The sequence below is a fragment of the Pieris brassicae genome, chromosome 12, assembly GCF_905147105.1.
Source record: "Pieris brassicae chromosome 12, ilPieBrab1.1, whole genome shotgun sequence".
In the NCBI taxonomy this organism is placed as follows: Eukaryota; Metazoa; Arthropoda; class Insecta; order Lepidoptera; family Pieridae; genus Pieris; species Pieris brassicae.
Genome location: NC_059676.1, coordinates 9850323 through 9878278, shown reverse-complemented (window position 1 = coordinate 9878278; position 27956 = coordinate 9850323). Strand labels below are relative to the sequence as shown.

Here is a 27956-nt window from a genome sequence, read left to right as displayed (position 1 = left end):
TTTTCGATTCATTCACGGCATGAAACTTCATTCCGTGCGTTATCACAGGATAGTTTCTTATCACTTCTTTACCCATTACTAACGGTACATGATCATACACATCTTCCTTTCCTTAAATACCTAGCATAGTACCAAGCGGCCGAGAATAAGACAGAGATCTAACCAGCGTCGCGACGCAGAAACCTCGTAGACGAAGGTAACAATATTTGCGCAGCACCACTAGCCAGAGCAGAAACTAAGCAGTTCCTTGTAAAATAATTAATGTGAATGAGCATCACCGATCAATAGAACTTATTTCACTAAAAACGTCAGTATATTCAACTTGGTTATCTTGGGAGTCGGTACTAACAAAACTAGCAACCAGAATATAGAAGTAATAGAGGCCGGCAACGCACTCGAGAGTCCTCTGGCGTTGATGTCTATGGGCGTCACTAAGCATCAGACGAGCCTTCTGCCCATTTGCAGTTAGTTCTATAAAATTACACAAGATCAGTACGATTATTCCATCTAGCACTAATTAGGACTATTAACAATTAATAACTCGTGAAATATATCCTGTCTTCAGAGAATAGCCATTCCCCACGATGCCTGCAACTAACGCCCTATATATTAATGTATCCTCAATCTAAGATTATAAACAATCTTGGATTGATTCAATTCTAAAGATCGATTTTCAATCTGCATGCCAATATAACAAATTTGCTATCCGATTGATTGCAAGCAAAGTTTTATAGCTCACGTTAATCAAATTTATTGCTCAATTTAATAATGTTTATTGCTCAATTTAATAAAGTATATATCTCAAGTTGATAATATCTCAGGTTAATATAGTTTATGATATTTACTATATGACAAGTGAAACCACAAATTCGTAGGTAGTTTTTTCTATAGAATGGCATTTACTGACCAAGTGACAATATGTTGTATTTTTTGCTAAAGCATCACAATATATTTTACTTAATTGGTATTTAACGGCCTTCACCGATGCTAACCTCCACTCCCATCTAGTTTCAGATAATGGCTTTAGCTATCTAGACAGCAGATGAACTATAAAACTGACGCACATTTAAATGAAAAGAGTGGCGGAGAGTTTCTTGCCAGTTCTTAATGCCCACTCTACGCCCTTGACTTGCAAACTGGTAGTAAATGTAAATTTACGATTTAACATCTTTTCTGACGTTCATTAGTATACTTGTTTACCAACAACAATATAACACGCCATTATATGACATTAATTAATAAATAAAATTCTTGATGATTAGAGATAAATTGGGGAAAATAAAAGACTTCATACAAATAGCATTATATTTACAGACTAGTAAAATTCATAATACAATATACTAAAACACAATACAAGCATTTTTGAACGTAAATCTACATAGCACGCTCAGTACAAATCAATAACACTAATTATATACTATATAAACGATATTTAAATTACAAAAAACATTAGGTAAATTTTTAAATCAATATTTAACGTAAATAAATATAGGAATTTATATTTTTCAAGCCACAAACTATGTCAGTCTTCTGTGCCTCACGAAATTACCGCTTTGCCGGGAGTCGAAGCTATAAATTTCGTCTTAGTAACGATTAAGACAGACGGACTAACTTCTATATATGTAACTAAACAGCAACAGTATCAGCACAATTATAGTTTAAAAGACACTTAATAAGACACTCATTTATAATTTTAAGGGAATATTTGAGATCATGGATTTGACTTAACACAAAACATCATTTACACAACAAACAAATTTTAATGACACACGTTTAGTGTATTTGGTGTTTAAAAACGCAAATATATTTACGTAATTTACACACGAACATCTGGTTAGATGTGCATACTTAGACAAACTGTATCACAATTTGCTACTACAAATTCTAGGATACACAAGAATACGGAATTTTTGAATAAAAACTAAAAACACTCCTTCTAAAGTAATGTTTCGTTTCTTTCTGTCAAATTGTATTTAGGCTGTTATAGAGAGAACTTTTTAAAATAGCGTTGAAGAATATCCTGTTTATGGAAATACTACCAAAGTGCAATCAATTTCGCAAACCATTATTTTTTGTTATTATCTTACGCTAAATAACTATTATATAGAAGAGAGCAAAAACTTCAGTGAATGTATTCTAAGTCGTGTCAATATCCATTCTACATGTGGCATTAACGTAAAGATCTAAGCTAATTTATACAAAGTTTGCTAATTTATAGTTAAATCACACAAATTCCTTTCAATCATATGTCTAAATATAGATACACAATAATAACCATATGGACTCATAAATGTCTGCTTGAACCTTATTATTAGAGACACTGTCTATTTTAGTATTGAATGAATAAACACTGATACACAGTTGCACACGGACCTAAGTCAAGTCAACAAATTCAGATGTAGGGTAGAACACAAACACAGTTCTCTGGCGCTCTGAGACAAACTTTCTGGGACCCAAATTGCCAGTTGGTGGCGTGGCTGGTATTCCTCCAGTAATCTTAACTACGAGAGCAAGAGAGGCGGAGAACAACGCCAGCTCCCCCAGCTATTAACCGAACTGGGGGGGCAGACACGAAGTCCTGGTCCGTCTGCGCTTATATCCTACGTCTGAATTCGTAGGCCAAGTGAACAAACCTCTTTTTTATTATAAGGAAAAAAACAATTGACAATTCATAAACAAGCAAACAATTTCGATATCTGTGCAAATACACGTAAACATAGACAGCCTCAATTTCTGTAGACTTGGGACTCAAAAATGGCCCCTAAAACACGGCAATGTCCCCTCTGGGCACATGCGAGAGACTGTCGTCAATAGTTAGATACATATTGAACGAGAAAAACATAGCCGTAGAAGACATAAAGTGCCAAATATCGTGAGAATCGTAGAGTTGTAAGAGACTGCAGACCTTGTTATTCTGTCGAGATTGCGCTGGTGTCAGCTAGAAAGAAATAATTTTGTCTCAATATCATCAGACAAACCCCCATCCAAAAAATAATAATTCTTAAGGCAGTTTTTGCCGCACACAGCCACTATGTGGAACCAGCTGTCCACCGATGTACTGCGTAGCGAATTCGACTTAGACTCCTTCAAGAGGGCGTACCAATTCCTAAAAGGCCGGCAACACATTTGCGAGCCCTCTGCCAATTTGAGTGTCTATGGGCGGCGATATTACTTGACACCAGTTAAGCTTCCGTTTGCCCGGGTACATAAAAAACATTGCCAGGCATCAATCCCAGCACAAAAGCGGCGATAGACGTATAAAACTTAATAATAAAATATTTGAGAAATGTTTCACTGAGAAAACACTTATTAAACGGATTGAATGTATTATTATTATAAACCGTACCACGTATAGCCGTATAACTAGGGAATGCAATCCCGACTCGAGATCCCGCGGGATTAGAAATATCAATCCGGCGGGATCCCGAAATTTTCGGGATCTCGTATAGTTTAAAAAAATAATTCACGTGACTGAATACGATGAAAACTGCATGTTTGCGATAGTGAGGTTAATTAAAATAAAATATTATTTGAAAGAAAACAAAAGCCTTTATCCTTTAATATTACGAACTAGACAACTAAGAATTTTAATTACATGAACATAATCAAAAGAAAAGTAGGTATAGCTCAAGGAGATTAAAATTGGTGATTTTGAAAGTAACTTCTAAAAAAAGATTATCTTCTAAAGTGTCTCAAGAGTGCTATCTGCTAACCGGCATCTAATGTCCATTGCAATGTACCCTATGTAATGTGCAATGTCGCGTGAAGCGTCCCGAGCGGATGTGTGTAGAATCGCTGACCATTGCAGCCCAATCCCGTCAATCTCGAACGGGATCTCGTCATATTATGGTTCGGGACTGATCCCGAAAAATTACACGAGATCGGGATTGCATTCCCTACGTATAACGTAACCCTAAAAAGTGTTTTCTTAATGTGTAAAAGCTATGTTAATGTTGACCTGTCTATAGTCTATGAAAAAAAATATTATCACTTACCGCCCAGTTAGTGCTCAAATCAAGGTAAAAATAACTCGAACTGAACCACACTGTATATGTCAAAGCGATGAACACCCAACTGAAATATATATTTAGTTGTAAAACTCAAAAGTATAAGACTTTAGATACAGATTTTTACGAAATTAAAATCTCTTGGAAGTTCGACACGTACTGAATATTATCAATGAGAAATGAAATTGGTATAAACAACTGAGGTCGTAGATTCGATTCCCGGCTTACCAATGGACTGTCTATGTGCACATTTAACAATCGCTCGAACGGTGTAGGAAAACATCGTGAGGAAACCGGCTTGCCTTAGACCCAAAAAGTCGATGGCGTGTGCCTGGCATATGATCACCTACTTGCCTATTAGATTAACAAACGATCATAAAACACATACAGAAATCTGAGGCTCAGACCTAAAGAGGTTGCAGCGCCACTGATTTTTTAATAAACGCTGGAAAATATTACGAAACTGAAAATTCATTGTTCATAATTCTCTCTTATTAAATATAGAAACTACATATATTTTAAACGTGTGACGTATTGTATATCGGAATCTGTGGACATTAAAAAAAAACATTTGTTTGTGTGTGTAATACTTACCTATACCATCGAATCGATTCGCGATGCAAGAGTTTCATAACGATGTAGAAAAGAGTGTAAAGGAACAGATTACTCATCAGCACTAGAAGAAGATGAGACGCAAAGTCGCGACTATGTTGAGTTACCCTGCGGACAATTCTTTTTTATAGAACAGCCCACGGACACTCTCACTTCTAGAAGGCTCGCGAGTGCGTTGCCGGCTAAAAGTTAACTTAATACTATTTATTACATATATATGTTTTTTAAGAAAAGTGAATTATACAAACTTATTTTTTTGTCCTATTTTATTAATATTTATTTTCCAATTCTTTTGCAAGAACCCTTCCACAGGTGAAGGCCTCCTCCAAGGAACTCCAGGTATGTCGGTAATTTAATACTTATATATTTAAAAAAATACGTATCATTTCGCGAGATTAAAAAGGGTTTGGGATTTGAAGGATGATAACAGGACAAGTGGCAAGATGAACAGAAAATTGGTGCATGAAAGTAATAAACTGGTGCCTAAGGTACAATAAAGGCAAAAGAGAAAGATAATTTAGAAGATGGATTGACCAGATTAAGAAAACAGATTTGGGGGAGGCCTTTGCCAAAAAAGGCCACAAATACCTCAAAAGAATGAGATAGAAATATATATGAGTTAAATAAAACTATCTGAAATGCTATTATTTTTTTACCATTAACCATTCCAAATAAAATGGAAATCATAATTCGTACCAAGTCGTTCCTGAATCTCTCCCCAAAGTACACATGTATATATTTATGTATTTAATCCATAAAATAAACGTTTCGCTTGTACGACTTACCCATAGGCAGCGATCGCCCAGTTGCCAAGATTGGCGATGACCAGCAACACACACCTTCCACAATGCGTGGGCGTAACGGCTGCCAACGGTTGCCGAACGAACTCGGTCAGCGCTTTGTATATCACGGCCCCTTCTACAACAATAGAAAAACTAAAAGAATTCCAGTTTCATAATCTAAGAGGCAACCTCATCATTAGAAAAAAAATAACTGCAATTGTTCACTCCATCCAGTTACCTATAGACCTCTATATTCCCTCAATTCCCTCAGTCCCTTTTGCCATCTTCAAGTGTAGGAGGAGGGGACCATGACCACCTACATGCTCCCGCGCCTTGGAGAAGACTAAACCGCCGACGCGAAGTCAAGCGAGTGCTTAAGCTTGCGCTTCTTGTGCTTATACTTTTATTTGTGGTCTTCTCCCACGGAGACAGGTGAAGAGACGGAGGACTATAGGTGAGTGGTGTTTCCATTTTTTTCATTTCATTCCACTTGCCCCTCGGCCTACTTTACTTTGTCTTCGCCGCTACAGTAATACAGTATTGTGAATTTAGGCCCGGTTCCCGGTATCCTTATGATTGGATTTTTGAAAATTTACGATTTTTTTAAAAATCCACAATAACGCCTATTGCTTTCAGTAGAGACTTGGGGCCTTTTGTATGCACGGGGACCTGGGCTGCAACCCATAAAGCCCTTGTAAGTAGATCCCATCCGGATTATACATAATAAAAAGGATATTTAGTTAAAAATAAAGCTCACAAGCACAAGCTCTAATACTAGTAAGGCTTTCCTGTCTAATCTATTTGACATTTGTACAAAATGTACCACAGAACACTTAAAATTTTATAATTAAACTACTTGCATAAAAATAATACTTTCAGTTTCAGCATAGCATATAGATTTAGTTTAAGATTAATAGTGAATGTATAAAGTCTTGAACCATTGTTATTTTTTTTTTTATTTTAAGTGAGGATGATGAAAAATGATAATTAAAAATATCCCGCTAACTATATATTTTTTAGATTTAAGTTTGCCTTCACGACAAATGATTTTTTTTTATTCACATCTTAAATTATGTTTACCTTGAGTTGGTAATGAAATATCGTAAAAATTATTCTACCTTGTTTCATTCGCGAATCATTTGCTTTTTATTTTATTAATTATACTGTACTTACATCCCCCTTAATAAAAAAAATGTGTGCCTATTTTAATATTCAGTAATGTACACACTCATTACAATTCTCAGTACCTTAGACGGATCTACCAATACTAAATACGTACGTACATCAAGCTTATATCATAATACAACGATGCCGTTAGGCCTTTGTACGAGCCAAGTCTGTACATTTAGCTCACTCAAGCTTTCTTAGTTTTTTTTTAAATCGCCCACAAATTACGCCCCGTGAAAGCCAGATGCAGGCACTCTCTTTCAAATAATTAGCATTTATAAGTGAGTGGTGAATCTATATTCAGTGAAAATAATATCCTGCATTAATGAAAACATCCCTTGTTGATCCAGGATATATGATACTATAGAAATAACACAATGGACTGGACCTACTGGAAAGAGATGTATAGGACGACAAAAGAAAATATTGACAGATGACACTATAGAACTAGCGGGTAAAACTGGATGAATGTTGCTCAAGACAAAGAGAAATGGAAAAATATGGAGGAGGCTTTTACACTAAAAGGGGCCATACAGAAACTAGACCACTAAAAACAACCATTAACTTAAAAATTTTAAAAACTTATACTAACACAACTAATACTAATATTAAGGAATGTTAACTAACCACTTGTTGTATGGATTAATTAATAAAGCTTTAATAATAATAATAGTATGATACTATACAGTATTGTTAGTTCTACATAGTCTATAAAGTAAGGCGACAGGTAAGGGTTAATATAGAGGTAGGAGTAGTTGACATTTGACAGTTGACAATTGACTTAGAACTTGTTAGAATTTTATTGTATTTTAAAATTACATTAAAATAAAACAATATCATTAAATAGATATCACAAATATCCCTGAATTCGAGGAAAAAATGTCTATTTACAAATGTAAATTGTCAAAGTGACAGATCGATTGTTAACTTACCCCATCGAAACCGGCCCAAATAATATATCTGGAAGGTGAGTACCAAGCAAGTGACCAGATGAAGTACGGTGAATGCCACCCAGAAGTAGAAATTAGCGTTTAGTACTCCAACCAACCCTGAAATAAAAGTTTACAAATACCTCATATTATTCACATGAGACGATATTTACGATTTCTTTTTTAATTTTATGTCAAACCCCAGTGCCGCTACCACCCTTGGACTTTCAGCACAGATTCGATTATCTGTTTCGTGATTATTTTTTGTCAATAAAGCAAACAGTTGATCAGCTCTCTGTGCCTCTGGCTGACACACGCCGCCAACTTTTTGTGTCTAAGGCACGCCGGTTTCCTTCAAATCCAGGAATCGAACCGAAATCTCAGGGATAGCGGTCGTACTCCGAGGATACCCTTGTGTACAATTATACCAGTGTTAATTACATAAAAAAATCACGCGATTTTTTTTATTCAAAAGGGAAAATTTGACATGGGATCAAAACACATATTCCGGCCTATGCAGACCTTGCCCAAAATTAATATAAGATCAAAGTCAAAAATCATTTATTCATATAGGTAACACAATGTACACTTATGAACGTCAACAAAAAATAAATATTCATTAAATGCTTCTAATTTTACATTTACTGCCAGTTCTCAAATCGAGGACGTAGAACGGAAGAGAATAACTGGCAATAAACTCTCCGCCACTCTTTTTAATCGCCAAGTTTTTATTAATCAACGTTTATAAGGAGCTGCAACCATAACACCATGTTCCACATGACATCAGCAGGAGGCATGGTGAAATAGGAGCACTTGCATGTCATTTATAAACAATAATAATTGTGCTACGGGATTATTCAGCTACATACCCATTATCCCGTCAAAAGAGCGTACAATTAGTTCTAGGATAACAATAATAATTCTCACCAATAAATATAATCAAAGCAAGAACGCCAAATGTGGCATGCGCCCGCGCATTGATGTCCGGGTGTCGCGATTGGTATATCTTCACCATACACAGCACACTCGTAACATACATGAACGACGTGTCTACACATATACAAAATATATAAAAATTACATATACATACAACTTTCTTTCTCGTCTGAAATTTTACGTTTGTCTACAAATTTCCTTTGGTCCTTTATAACTTAAATCCAATTGACAGCTACTTACATAAAATTAAGAAAAATCTAATGTCAATTGGAGAAAACATTATTTCCAGAGTCATACTCACCAAATTGGAAGTTCATGCTATTGGGACACACGTGGTACGCAGCAGAGAGAAGACCTTCGCTGACCAGAGCAATTCCCATCGCGTATAAAAGACCAAAGTGCTGCGGTATACCGAGCTGTAGGTCAATAAAACATACAATGTTTTTCAATTTGATCTATATTTATTGACAATAATTATTTTTTCTAGTATTTTAAACAATTGAGATTTTGTGAGAAAATTAAGTGTTTACTTAAGAAAATTAAATTACAGGTTTTACAAAGAAATTACTAGGAAATTGTTAACACATAGTAAGTACATTCAAAACATAACGAAAAAATTAAATTCAAATTTCAAATAATATTAATAAATCTCTATTGGGCTATTCGAAAATTTATAATAATAATAATTTATTGCAAGAATATGGTACAAAAAGGTGGTACAATAGTAATTTCGCATATTCTGCCAGAAATTACATTTTACATTATTAGTCATATGCATTGGTCAATTCTTATATTATTTGTATCGTACATATCATATCAAATGTTATTAAATTTATATCAACTACCGTGTCTCACGCAAATAATCATTTGTTGAAAAATATTTTTTTCCAAAAGTATTACTTTAATTTTAATTTTATTTTATTTAAAAATCCTGTGCCACTACCACCCTTGGACTTTTCGAGTCAGATTCGATTATCTGTTTCGTGATCATTTTTTGTCAATAAAGCAAACAGGTGATCAGCTCTCTGTGCCTCTGGCTGACACACGCCGCCAACTTTTTGGGTCTACGGCAAGCCGGTTTCCTCACGATGTTTTCCTTCACCGTTCAAGTTAATGACGCACGCACTGGGCCAGAACTGTTCAGAGAGATTATACCACAATAAATTCATACTTACATTGACATCCACATATTTCCTGTGACGATTCCATACTTCTATGAGGAATAAGAATCCCAGTAAAATGTATCCGAGGTTTGAATACACATGATTGAAGTCAGATAGGACCACAAGCGGATGCGCGCATAGGAAGTTGAAATAGCACAAATCTTGATTTCCCGATTGGTTAAGTAGCTGAAAAAAGAATTCATAAAAAAACTCACGTTTTATTTTTATTCGTAATCCCGCAGCAAACATATAATATATATAATACAAGAATTATGATATATCAAAGATGGAATACACAATGTATACAAAGTTTTTTCCTTTCGTAAATGTGTACAACAGAGACTAATAAAATAAAATATACGTGCTTAACGTGTTTATGCTATCGCAGAATATGCCTAAAAGGAGTATTAAGAATATCCATAGCGCAAAATCACCTGCATCACGAGCTCACCCCACACACAAACCATCGCACAACACTCGAGTGATTCTTATTTCTGATTTACATAAACGACCTCCCATTCTTCGCCAACGGAGTTCATGACACCTTCGTCAGTATTGTAAATAGGAAAAACACGTATTATTGGACGATTTAAACAATTTTCTCTGACGTATAGTTAACTGGTTTAATGTAAATAACTCACTTCTTAATAGGAATAAAAAAAATGTATTAGATTTACATTTAAGTTAAGGACACTGAACTAAACTTTGTTGAAAAAACTGTATTTCTAGGCATAACCATAGATAGTAAACTCCAATGGGACATAGACTCTTTCGAATAGGCTGAGCTCTGTAGCATATGCAGTAAAAAAATCCGACAGTTTACTGATAAGGGCACGGCTAAAATTGTTTATCGTCTAACTAAATTGTGTGTTACTAAGTCGTTACGGAATTAAATATTGTTACGAAGACGGGTCGACTGCAATGTTTCTAGATTTTTCCACTAGTTAGAGAACTTTTCAGCAGGCTGTAATATGATTTCTGACCGTTTCAGGAGAGGGTCAATCACATATTAGAAAATTGTAATTTCCATAATGTTACCCTAGTTTTCAGGAAGTTGCAACCTTTTTTCAGTCAGTTTCAGAACATGTGTAGTCGATTGGTGCAGTTTTCAGGCGTTTTCAGGCCTAGGTATACCCCTTTGATGAAGGAATATTCTAGACCGAACTTTCTAGGTGTGAGACAAGGACGGAGCAACGTGCGAAAGAGACAAAGAGTGCGGACGTTCTAGAATTGTGCAATCGCTACTCAGTAGCAAGCCCGCTTAGAAAGTTCTCGAATATTGTTTAGAATTATTCCCAGGGACATATAAACGAGCCGAAACGCGACTAGTCGCCTTTAGTTTTGAATGCGATAACCAGAGAGAAACACCGAAGCGATAAAGTGCGAATAAAGTGAATATAAGTGATAAAGTACTGTGTGAAGTGTGCATAAGTGAAGTAATTAGTGACTGTGTTGTTGTGTTATAAGTGCATCTCTGCAATTAATTTGTGCCCATAAATTCCTCATTGATTTTTCAAGAAATAAACCCTTGAATAAATCCACGGCATTTTCTATCCCATCCCCTAGCTCGTAACAATATTATGACACTATATGATCAATATATTCTCGTATTCCATCTTTGGCTATATATTTAGTATTCGTTTTTGTTATATATATGTTAGTACGAATTAAAGCAACAAAAGCACATATCAATATACTAGATACGTTTAAATAATTATATATCTGTCGAATTGTATTTACACCGAAGATTAAATTTTTGTGAATTGAAAAATGAAGTAATTAAAAATATAAAGTCATTAATTCATTGTTATACGTTGTATATTATTATTAAATCACTGATATATCTGAAACCAAGATAATACGGAATAAATGAGATCACTATCTCACTGGAATGGATTGGAAAATGGTGGCGAGGATAAGTGACTAATATTAAACATAACGACATGTCCTGATTATGTAGTACGTCAATACATGCTAACAACAAAGGGACAGGTTCTTGTAAAAAAAATATTTATAATTATTTCTGTTTAAAATTTGTGTCTGTTTTGTAAAGATAGATAAATATTTCATAGAATAGATGAGGCTGTTTAAAACATTTGTACAAACAATAGTTACTCACCCTTTGATACGTAATGACGAGTTGTATTACGGGTAACGTATAAAACACTGCGACAGTCAAAACATTCCAAAGGTACATTTTAGACCTCGCTGACAACACACGTGGACGGCATCTGAAGGAAAAGATATTTCCTGTAATATTTCGAATTGGGAAATAGGACATATTGTTAGTAACCCAACTTATGAATACAGGCAAAATATCTAAAAGATTTTAATTATATGACAAATTGTGCTGAAACGTTACCAACGGGTAACATAGGTAACGACCTAGCAGACACCTATCTACTACAACACCGCTAGGCTACGAAGCCCTAAAGAACCTGTGCTATTACAGCCCTATAAGTGTTTAGCTGAGAAAGGTGATGCTGACCTTTGGGCCAACGATATACAAATTGCCACTCGATGTTGTCTATTACAGTATGAGTGTTAAAATACGGTTTTCGCTAATTTAGTTGTAAGTTCAAATATAAAGAAAAGTCATTTTTGCCAAAACCCGTCATCTTTTAGTCGATATCAACTCGGGGACACGAATACATTTAACACAACTTTCTCTACAGCTGTGATACTTTTGACATTCAACACCTTTTGTCTTGAGTCACCGTGACCATGCACGCTGTAAAGCACGCGAAACGTCGGAAAAATTTAAGATCATGTAAAATAATACATACCTTCAATCCGGTTAAAACGTGTTTTCTTAAGGAAAACTACTAGACCGAATCTAAACAAAAATTATCTACATAAAAATGATTGTATGATGACTGTGATCAGCCTCTGGGATTTTTGGGTCTAAAGCATGTCGGTTTCGTCATGATATTTCGCTCTACCGTGAGCTTTTCGTTATAGACACATAAACAAAACTTTATTGATATCTATGATTCATACGAAGCTTTAAAGAGCGCTCAAGCCAACAAAATAATAATAATATTCATTTCTTCTACATACCTAGAAAGATTCGCGACACACAGCTTATTTCCTTGCAAGTATAAATTACTTTCAGTATTTACATCGTCCACAGTCGATAAATCGGAATCAGTGTCGGATGAGGAACTGCCATCTAAAATAAATCATTTATTCATATAGGTAACACAATGTACACTTATGAACCGCAAACACAAAAATGCTTGTAATTTTACTGCCAGTTCTCAAATCAAGGGCGTAGAACGAAAGAGAAGAACTGGCAATAAACTCTCCGCCACACAATTTTAACACAAGGCCCGGTACGGAAATTTTATGAGGAGTAAAATCAAGTGTAACACGAAAAGTTGAGGCGTTACGCAGAAAGAGACAAACATATATCTCTGTAGGATTGAACTCATTCTCTCTCTAAAATTGGATTTGTATAAATTGAACACAATTACTATTGTTATTATTATTATTATTTATATTGATTTGTAACATACTTTATGTAATACGCTTTATTGAAGTAATATAAATAATCCGAATAATGACAGATATATGTTTGTTTCTCTTATCATTTTAGCAGATGCGTTCATTTACCCTTTTTTTCTATTCGATATATATCATAATTATCGTTCGTAAGGAGAAAACTCCAACCGTGCGTCGTAGCTGACACACACACACATTTTTTGTTTTAGACAATATTTGTAAGGTTCTGCAACCATTACACCATGTTCCTCATGAAAGTTTAAGTAATTAATTTAAAAAAAAACAAATATTTGTAACATCTTATTTCATAATATATATATGTAGTTTCAGATAGAGTTAGTAACAACTCGGTCTTGGTTAGTATTGGTTAAACGAATACCAATATGAGGCCGGCAACACACTCGAGAGTCCTCAGGCATTGAGTGTTCATGGGCGGCGGTATCACTTCAGGTGACCCTCTTGCCCGTTTGCTGTTTGACTACCCCTAGTGTGTAATTTAATGGAGTTAAAATTATATTTTTTATAAGACTGATTTTATGAAATTATGACATACTACTTTGTATTAAGATGAACTTCCCAATGCACAATAATAGACATCAGTATTTCTTTAACCACCACTGAAATCTTTTATATCCATTAAAGTAATAATAATAAAAATTTATTCATAAAGAAATAAGGTTGTGACAAAATTGATCTAACACTAGTCCCCATACTAGGAAGCCCGTGTGTGGTGTGTGTGTCCTGCCAAAATATGTAATATTTACTTCGAATTCAAAGCGAATGTAAGATTATTATTTCATCAGATTATGTTAAGTGATACCGCCGCCCTTAGACACTCTGAATGGCAGAAATCTCGCGTTGCCGGCCTTTTAAAAATAATACACTATACACAATTCAATCAAACATTTGAACTTAGTAATAATTAGGTAACAAAAATAATTTTTGACGAAATAAAAAAGATTTACCTGTTTGATTCTCTTAACGGTATAATTAGAATTCTAAACTAAGATTTTATTACAACGTAGCTTCCGCCTGCAAACACTGCGAGGCTTTCGTGTATTGCGGCAATATTTATATTTCAGTCAATTGTCATTGGATATATTGAAAACGTACAAATTCGTTATGTAGGTTTAGTCTGTGGTAGACAAACGCGCCCTAGGGACATTTTATTTATTATAATGAGTCATTTGAACGCAGCGGGACTAACCTGTCTTAGTGCGTAGATCGCCTGCGCAGTATCGACTTCCGCTACTGCCATCTAGCGTTTGTCTGATATACGACACTTGCGAATTGTCGTGCGGCGTCATTGGGGGCAGAAGTGTTTCTAAGCATAGTTTTTTTTTTAAATTTTAGACATATTAACACTGTTCAATTGTACATATGTAGATAGAAGTCCTCCTTGTGAACTTATTTAATTTATTGTATGTGTAAAAAAAATTCTTTCAAAATACATTAAATATAAAAAAAACAATGGCGCTATAACCTTTTTAGGCCTCGGCCTCAGATTTCTGTATCTGTTACATGATCATTTGTTAATTTAATAGACAAGTAAATGATCTAAGGCAAGCCGGTTTTCTCACGATGTTTTCCTTCACCATTCGAGCAAATGTTTAATGCGCACATAAAAAATGATGCACGGCCGTGATCGAACCTACGGCCTCAGGAATGAGACGCGCACGCTGAAGCCACTAGGCCAACACTGCTCTTACGAACGAACGTATACGAACACAAATTAAAATCTTGAATCGGAAATTTAGGTAATCGTAAATTGAAATCTTTTGACGTAACTCTCGTGTCGATTAATAATAATAATAGACTAGAACACATCTAAAATTTTTAAAGATAAAAATATTTTTTAGATTTTTTTCTTTAATCTAAGTGTTTATATCCACTTAAGACACACTCAACTCACTATTTAGAGAAGTTGGCCTAGTGGCCTGGAATGGACATCTCATTTTACACATTAAATACTCGTTCGTAAGGTGAACTTACTTATCTCGAACCAGCCTTAGACTGACTGATCACCTTCTTATCCGGTACACTCTTGACAGAGCGGTCGTGATCGCTATTTAGTAGTGGTAATCAAAGGAGCAGATGTGATGCGCTTCACGACGTTTCGCCATCGTTGCCTATTAGTGGTCATCCTGCTACACTCATTGAGTGTTTCTCCTACGGCAGACTTGATCTGGTCAGTCCAACGCGGAAGGTCCGCGCGGTCTAGTGCCTTCTATCTTCCCCTGGACGACAAGACGTTCTATGGACTGAATACCACGCCGAGATACGTGTCCGAAGAATGTAAGGATGCGAGATTGTACTATTGACTGATCACCTACTTGACCATTAGAAAATTACCACAAATCGCACATCGTACCAAAACAAGTGTTAGACTTCAACTACTTCATATAAACTCTTAACTTACCCTGATCTCGTCTTCGTCTTTGACATACAATCACTATTATGAAAGCTATGTAGAAAGACAGAAAAAACCCAAGAGCTGATCCGGCAGCTATCATATATTCTCTATATGATATTGTCTCAATCACACGGAGACTGAAAAGAAAAAAAATGGTTGTCTGTACAACGTCATAACAGAACATTGATGAAATGATTGCATAATTAAGCATTCGAGTGGATAGATGCGGTGCAAGCCTACAATGAGCGTAACGGGACAATGGGCGTAACCAGACAATGAGCGCCACCGGACAATGAGCGTGACGGGACAATGAGTAATGCTTTTTCGTGCGTGCAGCCGGCGATTAGATAATACGTTGTCACCTTCAATAAAATTCATAGCAATATAATCTTTATGTCTTAAAACCATTCCTCAGCTAACATTAAATCAACTACCCTACAAAATCAAAGTATTCATGTCTCTATGGTTTATAATATAATACTGAAAAATAAACGCTTTCTAGTCGAGCACTTTCTTCGAGATGACATAAAATTTGTTGAGCATGACTTACAGACCCGAGCTGTAACGCAAGGAGGCATTTGCCACCGCAGCTAATAAATAACTCAATCAGTTATTAGATAACCTAACGTTAAGCAACATTATAAAAAACAAAATAACTATTTTATATGCATTTGTCGTGCTCCTAATCAAAACTGATTACAATAATTAACCACAGTGATTTTCAAATGTTATATACCATTAAGATTATATTATTCGATTAAATGAATAAATAATATATATATATACCCGCGATTTCTATTATATACGCTCAAATGCTCACCTAAAACTTTTTACTCTGCCATCATTTGTTGGTACACTCACTTTGTCGTCCCATCCGAAATACTGAGCCATTTTTGGTAAAGTTGCATTAGACACCGATTGACCACTACAGTCCTCATCCGAAGTCTTCACTATGAAAACTATGTAAAAACCTATCGGGAACATGTCTTGCTGGAAAAAAAAATGTCATCATATTGAGGTTTTCCATCTTACCAAAGTAAGATGTAAATATATATTCGCATATATCAATCTATTATACAACTATTTCGTTTGTTTGTCTGACTTATACAGCTCTTCTTTGTAATCTTCATTATATCCTCAGCTTGTCTCAGTGCATTAGGGATGTCGAGACCCATCATTGTCTTTTTTTGGTCAGACCAACGATCAGCGATTACATATACAAGAAGTTATGATACGCCTTAAAGCTGAATCATCATGAGAAGTTAACGTGGGCGTTGTGTTGAAAGTTTAAATACTGCAAATAGTGTATATGTGCATATGTATATACACGGTTTTCCATAACTAAACTAAACCCAAATCATATGACAGGGCAACCCCAAAAGAATATTATAAAAATATATCTATATAAATATATATTTTTAAATTGCCTATCAAAGTAAATAAACATTATTCACCCAGTGATTTTCTTTCTATTATTTCATTCAACTATCCGACTGTGTTGAATAAAGTCTAGTCTAGTAAGCAATGTTGAAAAGTGACATGCATGAAGTCCTTCCAAGGATTTCTTACTTTATTTTTCCAAGCACAACAGGTTTATTTAAATAATTCTTGGTAACACACTACTTGTCTTATCACGTTCTATTGCGCTATTTGGAAAATAGCTCAATTTATTTGGAAAATAAAGGGTGCCAGGGGCCCTCAATTCCTTTGTTGCCCCGAGGCCTCCAGACTTCTAAATCTGTCTCTAAGCAATAGCAAAAATACTCACAGTAAGCGTGATTCCACCGCGTCTAGTCATGGTGAGATAATATCCGTCATACAATATATCTCTTTCGTTATCAAATACTGGGCACTGAAATTTTTTTTACAATATTTATACACGCTTAAATAAGTAAATTTGACTCGTTAAACACTAATGAGTTGGTAACTAATCATCATCCAATCAATGGTCTGTTGACTACATTTGCATTAGTTTAATACATTAAAAACTGAACATAATAATGGATGAAAGAATGTTAGGAATTATATAGAAAAAAAAAACAAATTAAATTTCAAAAACAAAGGATGCCAAAGGGAGCTTCAAGTATTACTAAAAGGCCAGCAACGCAACTGAGGGCAATGTGGCGTTCTCTTTGGAATGCGCTGACCCTTGACATCAGGTGTAACAGATACAGTTATGAGAAATGAATGTGTTTTAGCGACCAATGTGGATCCTTATTTAACAATATCTTTCCATTAAAAGTGTATGTGGGATAATCTGTATCTTTAATAGACTTACCGCGAAATTCTGTATCGAAACAAGAGCACAAATATCATCATCGGATTCAATCATTAAAATAACACTTTTTGGTTTTGACAACCATTCAAAGTCTATGTCCATATTACGGTTCAAAAGACCCTTTTCACCCGAGCAGAGATACATCTTTCTCTCTGTCGGTGTTGCCATATCAATCATTTTATTTTTGCGTTGATCAAATGGGTAAAAATAATATTTAGGCTGGCTTGGTGTACTGGTTAAATTTGTTGTTGTGTTGAGTTTTATGTAAAAATCTTCAACAGTCTCAACTAGTATGGTAACACTGATAGGATCCGGAGATGAAGATGTAAGATGGACAATTGGAGTGTTTAGAGATGTCATATCTGAAAAAATGACAAAATTCACTTTTAAGGCCTGTAATTTCTTTAATTAGAGGATGAGGTTTAGCAAAATGACTAGCTAAATGGTGGATTTAATGCTGTGAAAAAAAAATTATTTATGAAGTTGATTAAATTCTCACAAGTCAATATTGCTTTCTTGAATCACAAACACAATTTTCTTACAAATATTTAAAAATATTGCAAATTAATCTAAAAAGTTTATTAACAATCTTTATATGTCCCGATGCATATTGTCAAATGTCAAATAAAATGAATACAGTAATAGCATTGCAATTTTATAATGTGACCTAGTGAAAACGTCATTTGTCTATATAGTTTAGCAAAACTAAACTGTAACAAGCCTATATATTTTAAAGTTAAATATTTACGTATCAAAGGCCCGCAGTACACCCTTATCCATTTGTCACTGACTGAGGCGTGAAAGAGAAAGAAATATGAGAAAATAATGTGAGGGAATGATAATGATATAGCCAAGCCTCAACATGACAATAACATTGGATTAAGTCCTAAGATGCCGTTTTATTTTATCTTAAAGAAATTCTAAATATGAACTCGGTTATTTAATTGTTTTGTTAAGATATTACAGTCAAGATTAGGATATTTATACCTCCTGATAGGTTTCATGGTAAAATTGGTAATTGGTGGTTTATAACTGTGGGTAAATAATATCAACTTACGGCATGTGTCTTCATCCTCTGAAAATATATTATTGTGAGGACAGAGTGTCCTTGATATATTTGTAAACTTTTCCAATCCATTGAGGGTTTGCACTGTCATTGGTAACTGCCATGAAAACACACCTAGAAAGTAATTCAGCTGTTATTGAAAATGCAATAACTTAATTATACATATATATAACTAGATATATTAAGAAACACTAAATCAAACTAGCTGTTTAAAGAAAACTTCTTTAATGTAAATGCATATCAATTTATTCTGTAATATACTAAAGATACCAGTAGTCATAATGATTCTTTCCCTATAGACTGCTACCACCCTAAATTTTTACATATATATAAACATACATACTGTTCAGTGCTTACTAAGGGTCAATTTTCTATAGGTTTAGTTAGCTACCTGTATAATATACTATATACGAAGTGGTTAAGAATGTACCTCTTACAAGGCTGAGTAGTAATAATAATGTTAGTGAACTTTTTATTTTATTTGTAGGTTTCCCAATTACTTTATTTAAATATCTTGAAATCATAAAAAAGTTAGTGGGAAAATAGAACCCTACACAAATATAAATTACACAGGTATACCTTTCTGTTGCCTCGCTGTTATGAACAATGGGTATGTTTGATTGGCAAAATCACTTGCAACTGTCACCCGTGCTGGTGTATCATAAGCTTCAAAGTCCTAAAACATAATAACAATGAACAATAAATTATATTTTTTGCCTCAATATAACCAGAGAGTAATGTACTTTATAATGAGGGTAATGGTTGAATGTCTGATAAGAAAAATCTTTTTCAGCACATAAATACCTTATTTCTAAGATAAGGAGTAAAATATATATTTGAGGACACAGTCCTCAAGTATAATAAAATTACTTACACCACCAAATTCCATTATGAATTCTGTATTTTTACTGACTGCAACTGTATATGGCTCATTATACTTATATCTGAAATGTAAATGTAAAATTTTAGCACTGCAAATAAAAAATTAACTATATATTCTTAGTGATATTGCCTAACTTAAAATTGAATTAAGTAGAATAAGTTTGATTTGGTGGGCCATCAACTCTTGTTACTAAATTTACAAATGAACTAGAGACTAGTTACTAAATCTCTTCGTAACTTTGATAGTGATGAAATGTTAAAAAATAGTACGACAACTATTTACATCGTAATTAATTTACAACTTACGTATTGTTATAGTGAAATATAATTTCATCTCTGTTTAGACCAAAACAAAGGCAAAATGCTTTTAAAATTACACAGGTTTTCAAGAACCAATAACTCATTGTTAATTAAATGTCTCATTTAATAAATTTACTTAGAAGAGAATTATAAAAATGGATGTGCACTTTATGTTTCGAAAGGTATACAACTCATGAAGAATATTGAATTTTTAGCTTACGAATCTAAAATCAATTAATATTCATCATTTTAAAACACAAATTTGACATGAATGTTGCAACAGCCATCAACCAATAACAAAAAAAAATGACAATTGACTTTTTTTTTAATCTTAGTCTGGTAAAGACAATTGACTATTATATTTTCACCAAATACGCTTTTAGAGTATAAAACCTTACAAAATGTATCATATATATACAAACTTTCATATTGTAAGTATTTCGTTTTTTCTAATATTCGGGAATATTGTATTTTCTACCACTTATTGCCCTTATTCTTGAGCGTAAATAAAACTAAAATCTAATTTCATCATAATCAATTTTAGCGCTCCAGACGAGACTGATTTGAGATACAAAATAGAATATGAAACTAAGAATAAAGTCCCATATATATGTCGCAATAAAATAGTTAAATCAGAGAGTTAATTACTTTCTGATTTCACTACTTTACTGTGACATATACGCGATGAAATTTGCATGCCTATTGCATATAAAATCGATATTTATGTACGTATGTGATAATGTTGCAAGTGTATAACATTTAATTATAAAAAAAGAACTATATAAATATAGAGGGATCAATATTGGCCAATATAAAGGTCTACGACCAGCAAACATGAAACAGTGCAATACATCAAGTTGCGAGAAAGACCGTCCAATTTGTTAAAATGAAATGTCTTTCTTTAGGTAAAATTAATTGACTCGAAAAGTTTTTACTTTTATATATACAAAGACAATATAGAATCACAGCTAAAACGATCGAAAGCATCGTGCCAGCAGTTGTAAGCTGTAAGTTATAAGCATTGGCCCAGGCTGCTGCTATGTAGGGATATTTAATTCCATATTTTGCGTGCTTAGGGACTTTACTTCTATTACACCCTGCTGAATCAAATCCTGGATGTAGTTAAAGTTTTAAGTCGATATGTTTCGATTTTGACGTTACCATATCGTTTTGACTTAATTTTGATGCTGCTTGGTAATCACTAAATATTGTTATGCAATTAATGTTTACATTTAGATCGCAGAATTATGATTTTAAATGTATGTGTACCTTTAGTGAAACGGTACTTCAGTGCGGGTCACCGCAACATGGAGTACTATTTTCAACACTGGGCGGGCGCTGCTCCCCAACGCTAGGCTGTTTGAATCGTCGTTGTTCCATCATCGGACGCAAAATTCCATCCTCTCCATCTCAACGCCTGGCATTCCGCAACACAGCACTTTTAAAGACACTTAGTATTTCCAAAACGAAACGACTTAGCGACAAGAGCATACCCTATACTGAAAGGTCAGCAACACACTTTATTCGAAAAAAGTCATGCTCGTTTGCCTGTAATAAACGTATCATTACCGCATTATTTTCAATTGAATTACTACGCTACATTTAGCAGATTGTTTTTAATAACAACTATTTATATTTTCTCGCTTAAGTTTAAGAGCTGAAATGAAGAGGGCGTGACATCAACTTATGGTCTCGAGTGGCCAATCTTTATCGTTGTAGTTCACTTTGTTGTCAAATAAATAAAGTATGGGTGGCTGAGGTTCGTCAATTTTAGGCAGAATTTTAATTTGTCAAAAACTTTTATAGTAAAAGCCGCAGTCCGCACTTTTATTGTTTTATTCAAAACTATGTCTTGTGTTGTTAAAGGGTGCCGTTCCCATACAGGCCGAACAGATATAAAAGGCTCGGTAACCTTCCACACGTAGGTATAACTATTTTTGTTGTTATTGCGCTAAATAAATAGTTTAAAACTGGTGAAATCTTGCAGATTTCTAAACAAGTTTCCCCCCATTTTGAGGGTGTTTAGAACTTCAGAATAATGTAATATTAATATGGAGTCTATATTTTAGTGAAGAATGTACCTTATATTAATTTTAATAGGTGCTAGTTACCATATTTTCCTAGTAATGGAAAAAACCTTTTGACACAGGTTTCCGAAAAATGAAGAACAGAAAGACATATGGCTCCGTTTAGTAGATAGGCCAAGTTGGACCTGGAATAAGCGTAGCCGTATTTGTTCTAAACATTTTACTGAAGATTCTTTTTTACCAAATACAAATATAAAATGGAGGCGTTTAAATTCAAATGCTCTACCTATACTAAACATGCCAGAAGAAAGTATGGACACAGGAAAAATTGTAATATTTTATCAATTATTAATTAATATAATTCCTTTATTTTTTAGTAATCTACTTATATATTTTAGCACAAGCAACAGGCAAATGATGACTTAGATAATGAAAGCGAAGCTTCAAGTTTCACATCAGCAGAGTTCCTTATAAGCAATAAAGAGGTAATCATTTAGTGTGATTATTAATAAAGGTTTACAGTAATAGAAGTTTATTTCAAAAATTATGATATTACACATAATTTACAGACTCATCTACAAAAATTCTATTACTACACAATAGTACAGTTTCACCATTATCTATTTTTGTTGTTTTTAGGATTCTTCATACCAAATTAGCAAAAATAAACAGCAATCTTTGAAGCCTATATGCTATCAACATCTAGCAACTATTTCAAAATTACAAAGAGAAATAGAAAAAGTAAAAAAAGTTTCCTCCAGACGTTTAAAAAAAATTAACTCATTGTCAAAAAGGTATTCACGTTTAAATAAGCAACATTACGATTTTGTGTGTATGTTTATGGACAAATTAAAGAAAGGAAACATTGATACTGAATATTTAACATTATTGAGTGATCTAAAAAAAATTGGTCATTAAGTTGAGGGTATACATTTATAGATCGCATTATAAAGATGTCCACTGTGGACACATAGCACCAGAATAATAAAAAAAGATAATGTTATGGCTAAACATAGTTGTAACATGCATGTAATGTGTTTATAAAATTGCTATTAAACAAAAATTACCAGAAGATTAAAAACTAGAACCAATGTATTACTATTTTTTAATTAAATAAAAGATAATTAATTATATTAAAAAAAACAGGGTTTTAATTTTCTTACACCTACTTTACTTTACATAATTAACTTTTTTACTTTATGAGTACTTTACTCATGATTTAGTATGAATAGGCTCAAGAGAATTCTGTATAACATGCTATTTGGCTACCTGTGGTTACTAATGTGATTTCATAATTAATGAATAAATGCAGAACTATGCCTCCTAGTAAACAAAGAAAATGTCAAATAACAATATAAAACGCTTGCCACAAAATTATAATTAGATGAATTAAAATGTTTTTATCTAAGAATTCATAGTAATAAGCTAATGATATGTAATACCCAAATAAAATATTTAAAAACCACACTAAAATTAATAGAAGTAAGCAAATGTAAGTTTATAATTTGGTCCATTCAAATAAGTAATAAATATAAATTTATGTTGTAGGAACATTTATCTAATGAACATATAGATATTAGTTAAGGGTAAATCACATAAAAAATAAGCTAATGTATGCTTAGTTTACTGTAGCTATATGGTTGTTAATATAATAAACATATAGTACACTAGTAGTATGTTGTTACTACTATTTATCTTATGAATAGACCGTAGGTGTTTGATTTACCAAACACTATACTATATTAAATATACCTATGTTAACATTATGCCTACCTAGTTCACATACAGAGATTTGGTCATTAATCTAAAAGCTTAGTATTTTGAATAGCACTCCCGTATCGCTACTTGTCTCTATCCTTAGATTGAGTAATTAATCCTAATCTTAGTAAGATGCACATAAAATCTTTAACCATAACCACCAGGGTTGCTGTAAGATTTTTCATCTATAAATTCCACAATGCAGAAATTTTTTCCCACGACAGTATATCTCTACTATATTGCAAGTCACGAGCACTTGACAAAAATGGTGACTGATTTGGTCGTAAGACTTTCATAAGAATAGCATCTAATTTGGCAATCTTACGATCTAATTTGTCACTCTTAACCTTCAAAGCCTCAGAACTAACAATGATTTTCTGTAATTTGCTCCTGCTGTGTTGGAGACAAAACTCTAGTATGTCACAGTTTTTACATTTCTTAGGATTACTTGGACTTAGTTCTGGATCTAATAACCCACATCTGTCCAAAGAATTCCACGAACGTTTCAGAGGGTTGGATTGAACCATATCTATGATGGGGTCAGTAGAATGCAAAGTTGCATACTCCTTTAATAAATTATCAGGCAATGTAGGTGGAGGTTTTGAAAATCCAAACTCGGGTGGCAGATGAGACTGCTGTTCTTCTGGTTCTGGTGGTGGGGGTGGTGGTGCGAGAGTTTGGATCATTGGGGTCATGGTGACTGAGGTAGATGTGGTAGTATTTGTAACCTCGGGAGCTTTTTTTTGATGGGCAAAGGCACGAGGAGGTAAGTATCCTGTACGATAAAAGTTTTGCTCCTCAAAAACATCAGCATGCACATATTTGCAATTAGGATACGTGCAGCGTTTAGTTTGAAATTCTCGACAGAATGTAAAAACCCCAACAAGCTGAGATAGATCATACTTATGAGCGTACCTACACGGACCAATACGCTTGCATGTGCCACGTATAAAGTCTCGACATACTTCGCGAGGGTTAACATCTTCTGGCTCAGTTTTTTCTTCTTTTGCCTCATATTTAAACTCCAGCTTATACTCGGCATCTTCGACTTCCTCTTTTACTTTCACTGGAGTCCACGGTATGTCAGGCGGTGGAGGCACTAATGGTAATGGTGGCTGTACATTTGCAGGAGAGACGTGGGGTTTCTTCTCGGCAGGCGATGGTGCTGTGGTTTCAGCAACCTGATTCGGAATGTTTTCCGTATGGTTTATTTTGGATTGTATGAATTTCTTCATGTTTTTGATAGAAGGTGATGAATTGCTGTTAATTAATTCCTCCTGAACACTGATTCGACGGGTTAAATTAGCATTATTGCAGGGTTTCTGCATTTACGAGTCAAAATAAAAAAAATGAGTGAATTTCACTTAACATTAAATAACATCACATTTAATATATAAAAACTATTAATTGTCCGTTTATGCTGTTGCGTATGGTGTCAAATGACAAATCTACGGGTATTCATTTCCCAAACAAAATATTAAACGGTAGCCATATTAAACTAAGAATAGATTTTGACAGATCAATATACATTATGAATTGTTTTTTTTTTTTTAATTTTATGGCCTGGTAACGAGACCTTTAAGCCAAATTATGAATTGTAATAATAAGTTTTAGCTTAAACGTTGTCAGTTGTCTATGCTTGGGATTACTGTCTTGCCAGATGAACATTATTAGAGATTCTTCTGAATCATGTTTCATGTTCTGCAGACCGTCTTAAAAAAAATAAAAAAATATTTTGTACTTCCTCTTAGTTTTACTGCAAATTCTTAAATTAAATTTTTTTAAATTGAATATAGGTAGGTATTATTAAGTGGAATTTTGACTCATTAGTTTTTATAATTTTTTGAATGTAAAGAAATTAAATCATAATTTTATTTATTAGATTACGTTAATCATTTAGTACTTAGATTATGAATCTTTTATTCTAGCGTATTATGCCTTAGAAAATGGCCATATGAAAAATATAGGGTAATTGAGAGTAATCTATATACAGGGTGTCCCAAAAGTCGACGTCAAGTCGAAAATTTTCTCATAAGTAATGCCACACCAGTTATCAGAAAAATTAAAAAAAAAATGAAGTCATGTATTTTTGAAGTTATGGAAATTTTCCTTTTATTCCAGAAAATGTACACCATGTGACATTTACTTTTTGCCTTTAAAGCTGCTTGCCAAACTGGAGTAATACATTTTTTTTCAGGACGATCAGTTGAAGTAGTGCGAAAATTAATTTTGAAATCTTGGTACGGCACCGCCTTAACCCACGCACCCCTGCTAGTGCGTAATTGTTTGACGTTGTCTTGAAATGAAACTGCGCCTTGATCTTGTTTCTTGCTTCGCCGATTATTCGTGGGTCCCAGTTCGTAGTCAGAGGAAAGAGGAAAGAGAATTTTGCGTAGATCTCGTCGAGCTTAAGTACTCGAACAGTATACTGCGACGAGAGCTGCGCTTACAAACATCTGCGCCGGTATACTGCGACGAGAGCTACGCGACCCTTTTGTTCGGCGAAGCATTTTACTCATTTATTTATTAACCATTTTTCATACTTAAATTATTTACATATTTTAATTAACTTATACTTAATTTTTACTTATGAGCTATCAACAATATTCTCATCAAACATAACTCATAGTTAATTTCTACTTATGAGCTGCAAAAAATATTCTTATTTATCATATATTTATAGAGCCGCCAAAATTAACTTATAATCTATCTCTATTTATATTTACGACGCCCCAACAACTTCAAAAATACATGACTTATTTTTTTTTCTGATAACTGGTGTGGCATTACCTATGAGTAAATTTCGACTTGACGTCGACTTTTGGGACACCCTGTATAATAAATAATATGCTTAAAAGCCTCATGGAGTAAAATAATATTAAACTTGACGCATGTTTATGTAACTTTACAAGCATGGTACGTCATTGGGACTGGGCGACTACTGTCTGGAAACGCGTTGTGGCAGGTTCTTGAACTTATGATTGTTTAATTATTAAATCTCAACGCCTATACTTGACATAATAAAAATAAAAATTTATGTAGGTAGTTATTAATAAATGATGTGTGGATGGATTATAAAATATTGCCCATTTGTGCCAGTCTTACTTCAGGGAGTAAAGTGACGGTATATCTGTGAAACATAGGAGTAAAGCTTTTATATTGAATTCTCCATGTTGTAATGTTGTTTGACATAAATAAATACCATTAAGCCCAATATTTCTCACAGAGATAGCAATACTCAATAAAACAAGAGACTAATGTAAATATACATTTAATAAAAACATCAGGTATAGGATATGAATTGATTGTATTTATATAATGCAATGTATTTGACTAGACTGAGATTTAGATAAGCACTGAAAAGTTATTTTGTGATACAAATATATGCTTCAAGTGTTAATAATTATATATTAGGTCCTTACATATGAAATTGGCGTTTTTTATGGGAGGAACAAAAAGTCGAATATTTTTAAATATAATATATTTAATTAATCAAAGTATGAACCATTGTTTTCTATGCACTTTTGCCATCTCATAGGTAGTTCATTGATCCCTTTACTAAATAACCAGTCGGACGGGAATCAATAAAATCTGTGAAGGCAATTTGGACTGCCCCATCAGAGTGAAATTTTTTCCCTTGCAAGAAGTTGTCCAAATTTTGAAAAAAATTGTAATCTGTTGGAGCAAGGTCCGGGGAGTACGGAGAATGTCTTAGACATTCCAATTCAAGCTCTTCTAATTTGGTAGCCGTCTGTTGTGCAGTGTGTGGTCTAGCGTTGTCGTGAAGTAGCAGTGGCGTGGAGCGATTGACCAGCCTAGATTGTTTAGCTGCTAGCTTTTCCATCATGGTTTGCAATTGCTGACAATATACATCAGCCGCAATAGTCTGGCCAGATTTGAGAAAACTGCAATGAACAATACCGGCACTAGTCCATCAAACGCTTACAAGTAACTTTTTGGGGTAAATTTTCGCTTGGGGCAGGATTTGGCTGGCTGGCCAGGATCCAACCATTGCGCTGAGCGCTTCCGATTATCGTAAAGAATCCATTTTTCATCACAGGTAATGATGTGGTTTAAAATACCTTCATTATTGTGCCGGTTCAGTAATGTAACGCGGCAGTCGACGCGCGTT

General features: G+C 34.0%; 2 protein-coding genes across 3 annotated transcripts; both read right to left on the bottom strand.

Annotated features, from left to right (window-relative positions):
- Nucleotides 1-1291: 1291 nt before the first annotated feature.
- On the bottom strand, nucleotides 1292-20317 carry LOC123717172 (SID1 transmembrane family member 1-like). Of its 2 annotated transcripts, XM_045673040.1 has the most exons (20): nucleotides 20046-20317; nucleotides 19732-19801; nucleotides 19437-19533; nucleotides 18849-18971; nucleotides 18540-18581; nucleotides 17792-18153; nucleotides 17282-17365; nucleotides 16334-16503; nucleotides 15520-15650; nucleotides 14308-14424; nucleotides 12657-12768; nucleotides 11716-11827; nucleotides 9609-9782; nucleotides 8735-8849; nucleotides 8425-8547; nucleotides 7501-7617; nucleotides 5405-5537; nucleotides 4602-4727; nucleotides 3996-4074; nucleotides 1292-2938 (listed from the first exon to the last, which is right to left on the bottom strand). In XM_045673040.1, exons 1-20 carry the CDS (start codon nucleotides 20141-20143, stop codon nucleotides 2762-2764), a joined length of 2562 nt encoding a protein of 853 aa, XP_045528996.1. In that variant the 5' UTR covers nucleotides 20144-20317; the 3' UTR covers nucleotides 1292-2761. The 2 variants fall into 2 exon arrangements, with proteins under 2 accessions (XP_045528996.1, XP_045528997.1); XM_045673041.1 differs by lacking the exon at nucleotides 18540-18581.
- Nucleotides 20318-22581: 2264 nt separating this feature from the next.
- LOC123717344 lies at nucleotides 22582-25317 on the bottom strand. Its single transcript, XM_045673283.1, has one exon. It carries the CDS (start codon nucleotides 25150-25152, stop codon nucleotides 24010-24012), a length of 1143 nt encoding a protein of 380 aa, XP_045529239.1. The 5' UTR covers nucleotides 25153-25317; the 3' UTR covers nucleotides 22582-24009.
- Between the last annotated feature and the right edge of the window lie 2639 nt (nucleotides 25318-27956).

Excerpts from the sequence above, each read along its gene's own strand:
- LOC123717172 (XM_045673040.1), bottom strand. The coding sequence starts at position 20,143 with ATGAGTTATTGGTTCTTGAAAACCTGTGTAATTTTAAAAGCATTTTGC. Across the intron at positions 8,548-8,734 it reads TAGCATGAACTTCCAATTTG|ACACGTCGTTCATGTATGTT; the intron begins GTGAGTATGACT and ends GTATATGTGTAG. Across the intron at positions 7,618-8,424 it reads TGCTTTGATTATATTTATTG|GGTTGGTTGGAGTACTAAAC; the intron begins GTGAGAATTATT and ends CTTTTATTTCAG.
- LOC123717344 (XM_045673283.1), bottom strand. The coding sequence starts at position 25,152 with ATGCAGAAACCCTGCAATAATGCTAATTTAACCCGTCGAATCAGTGTT.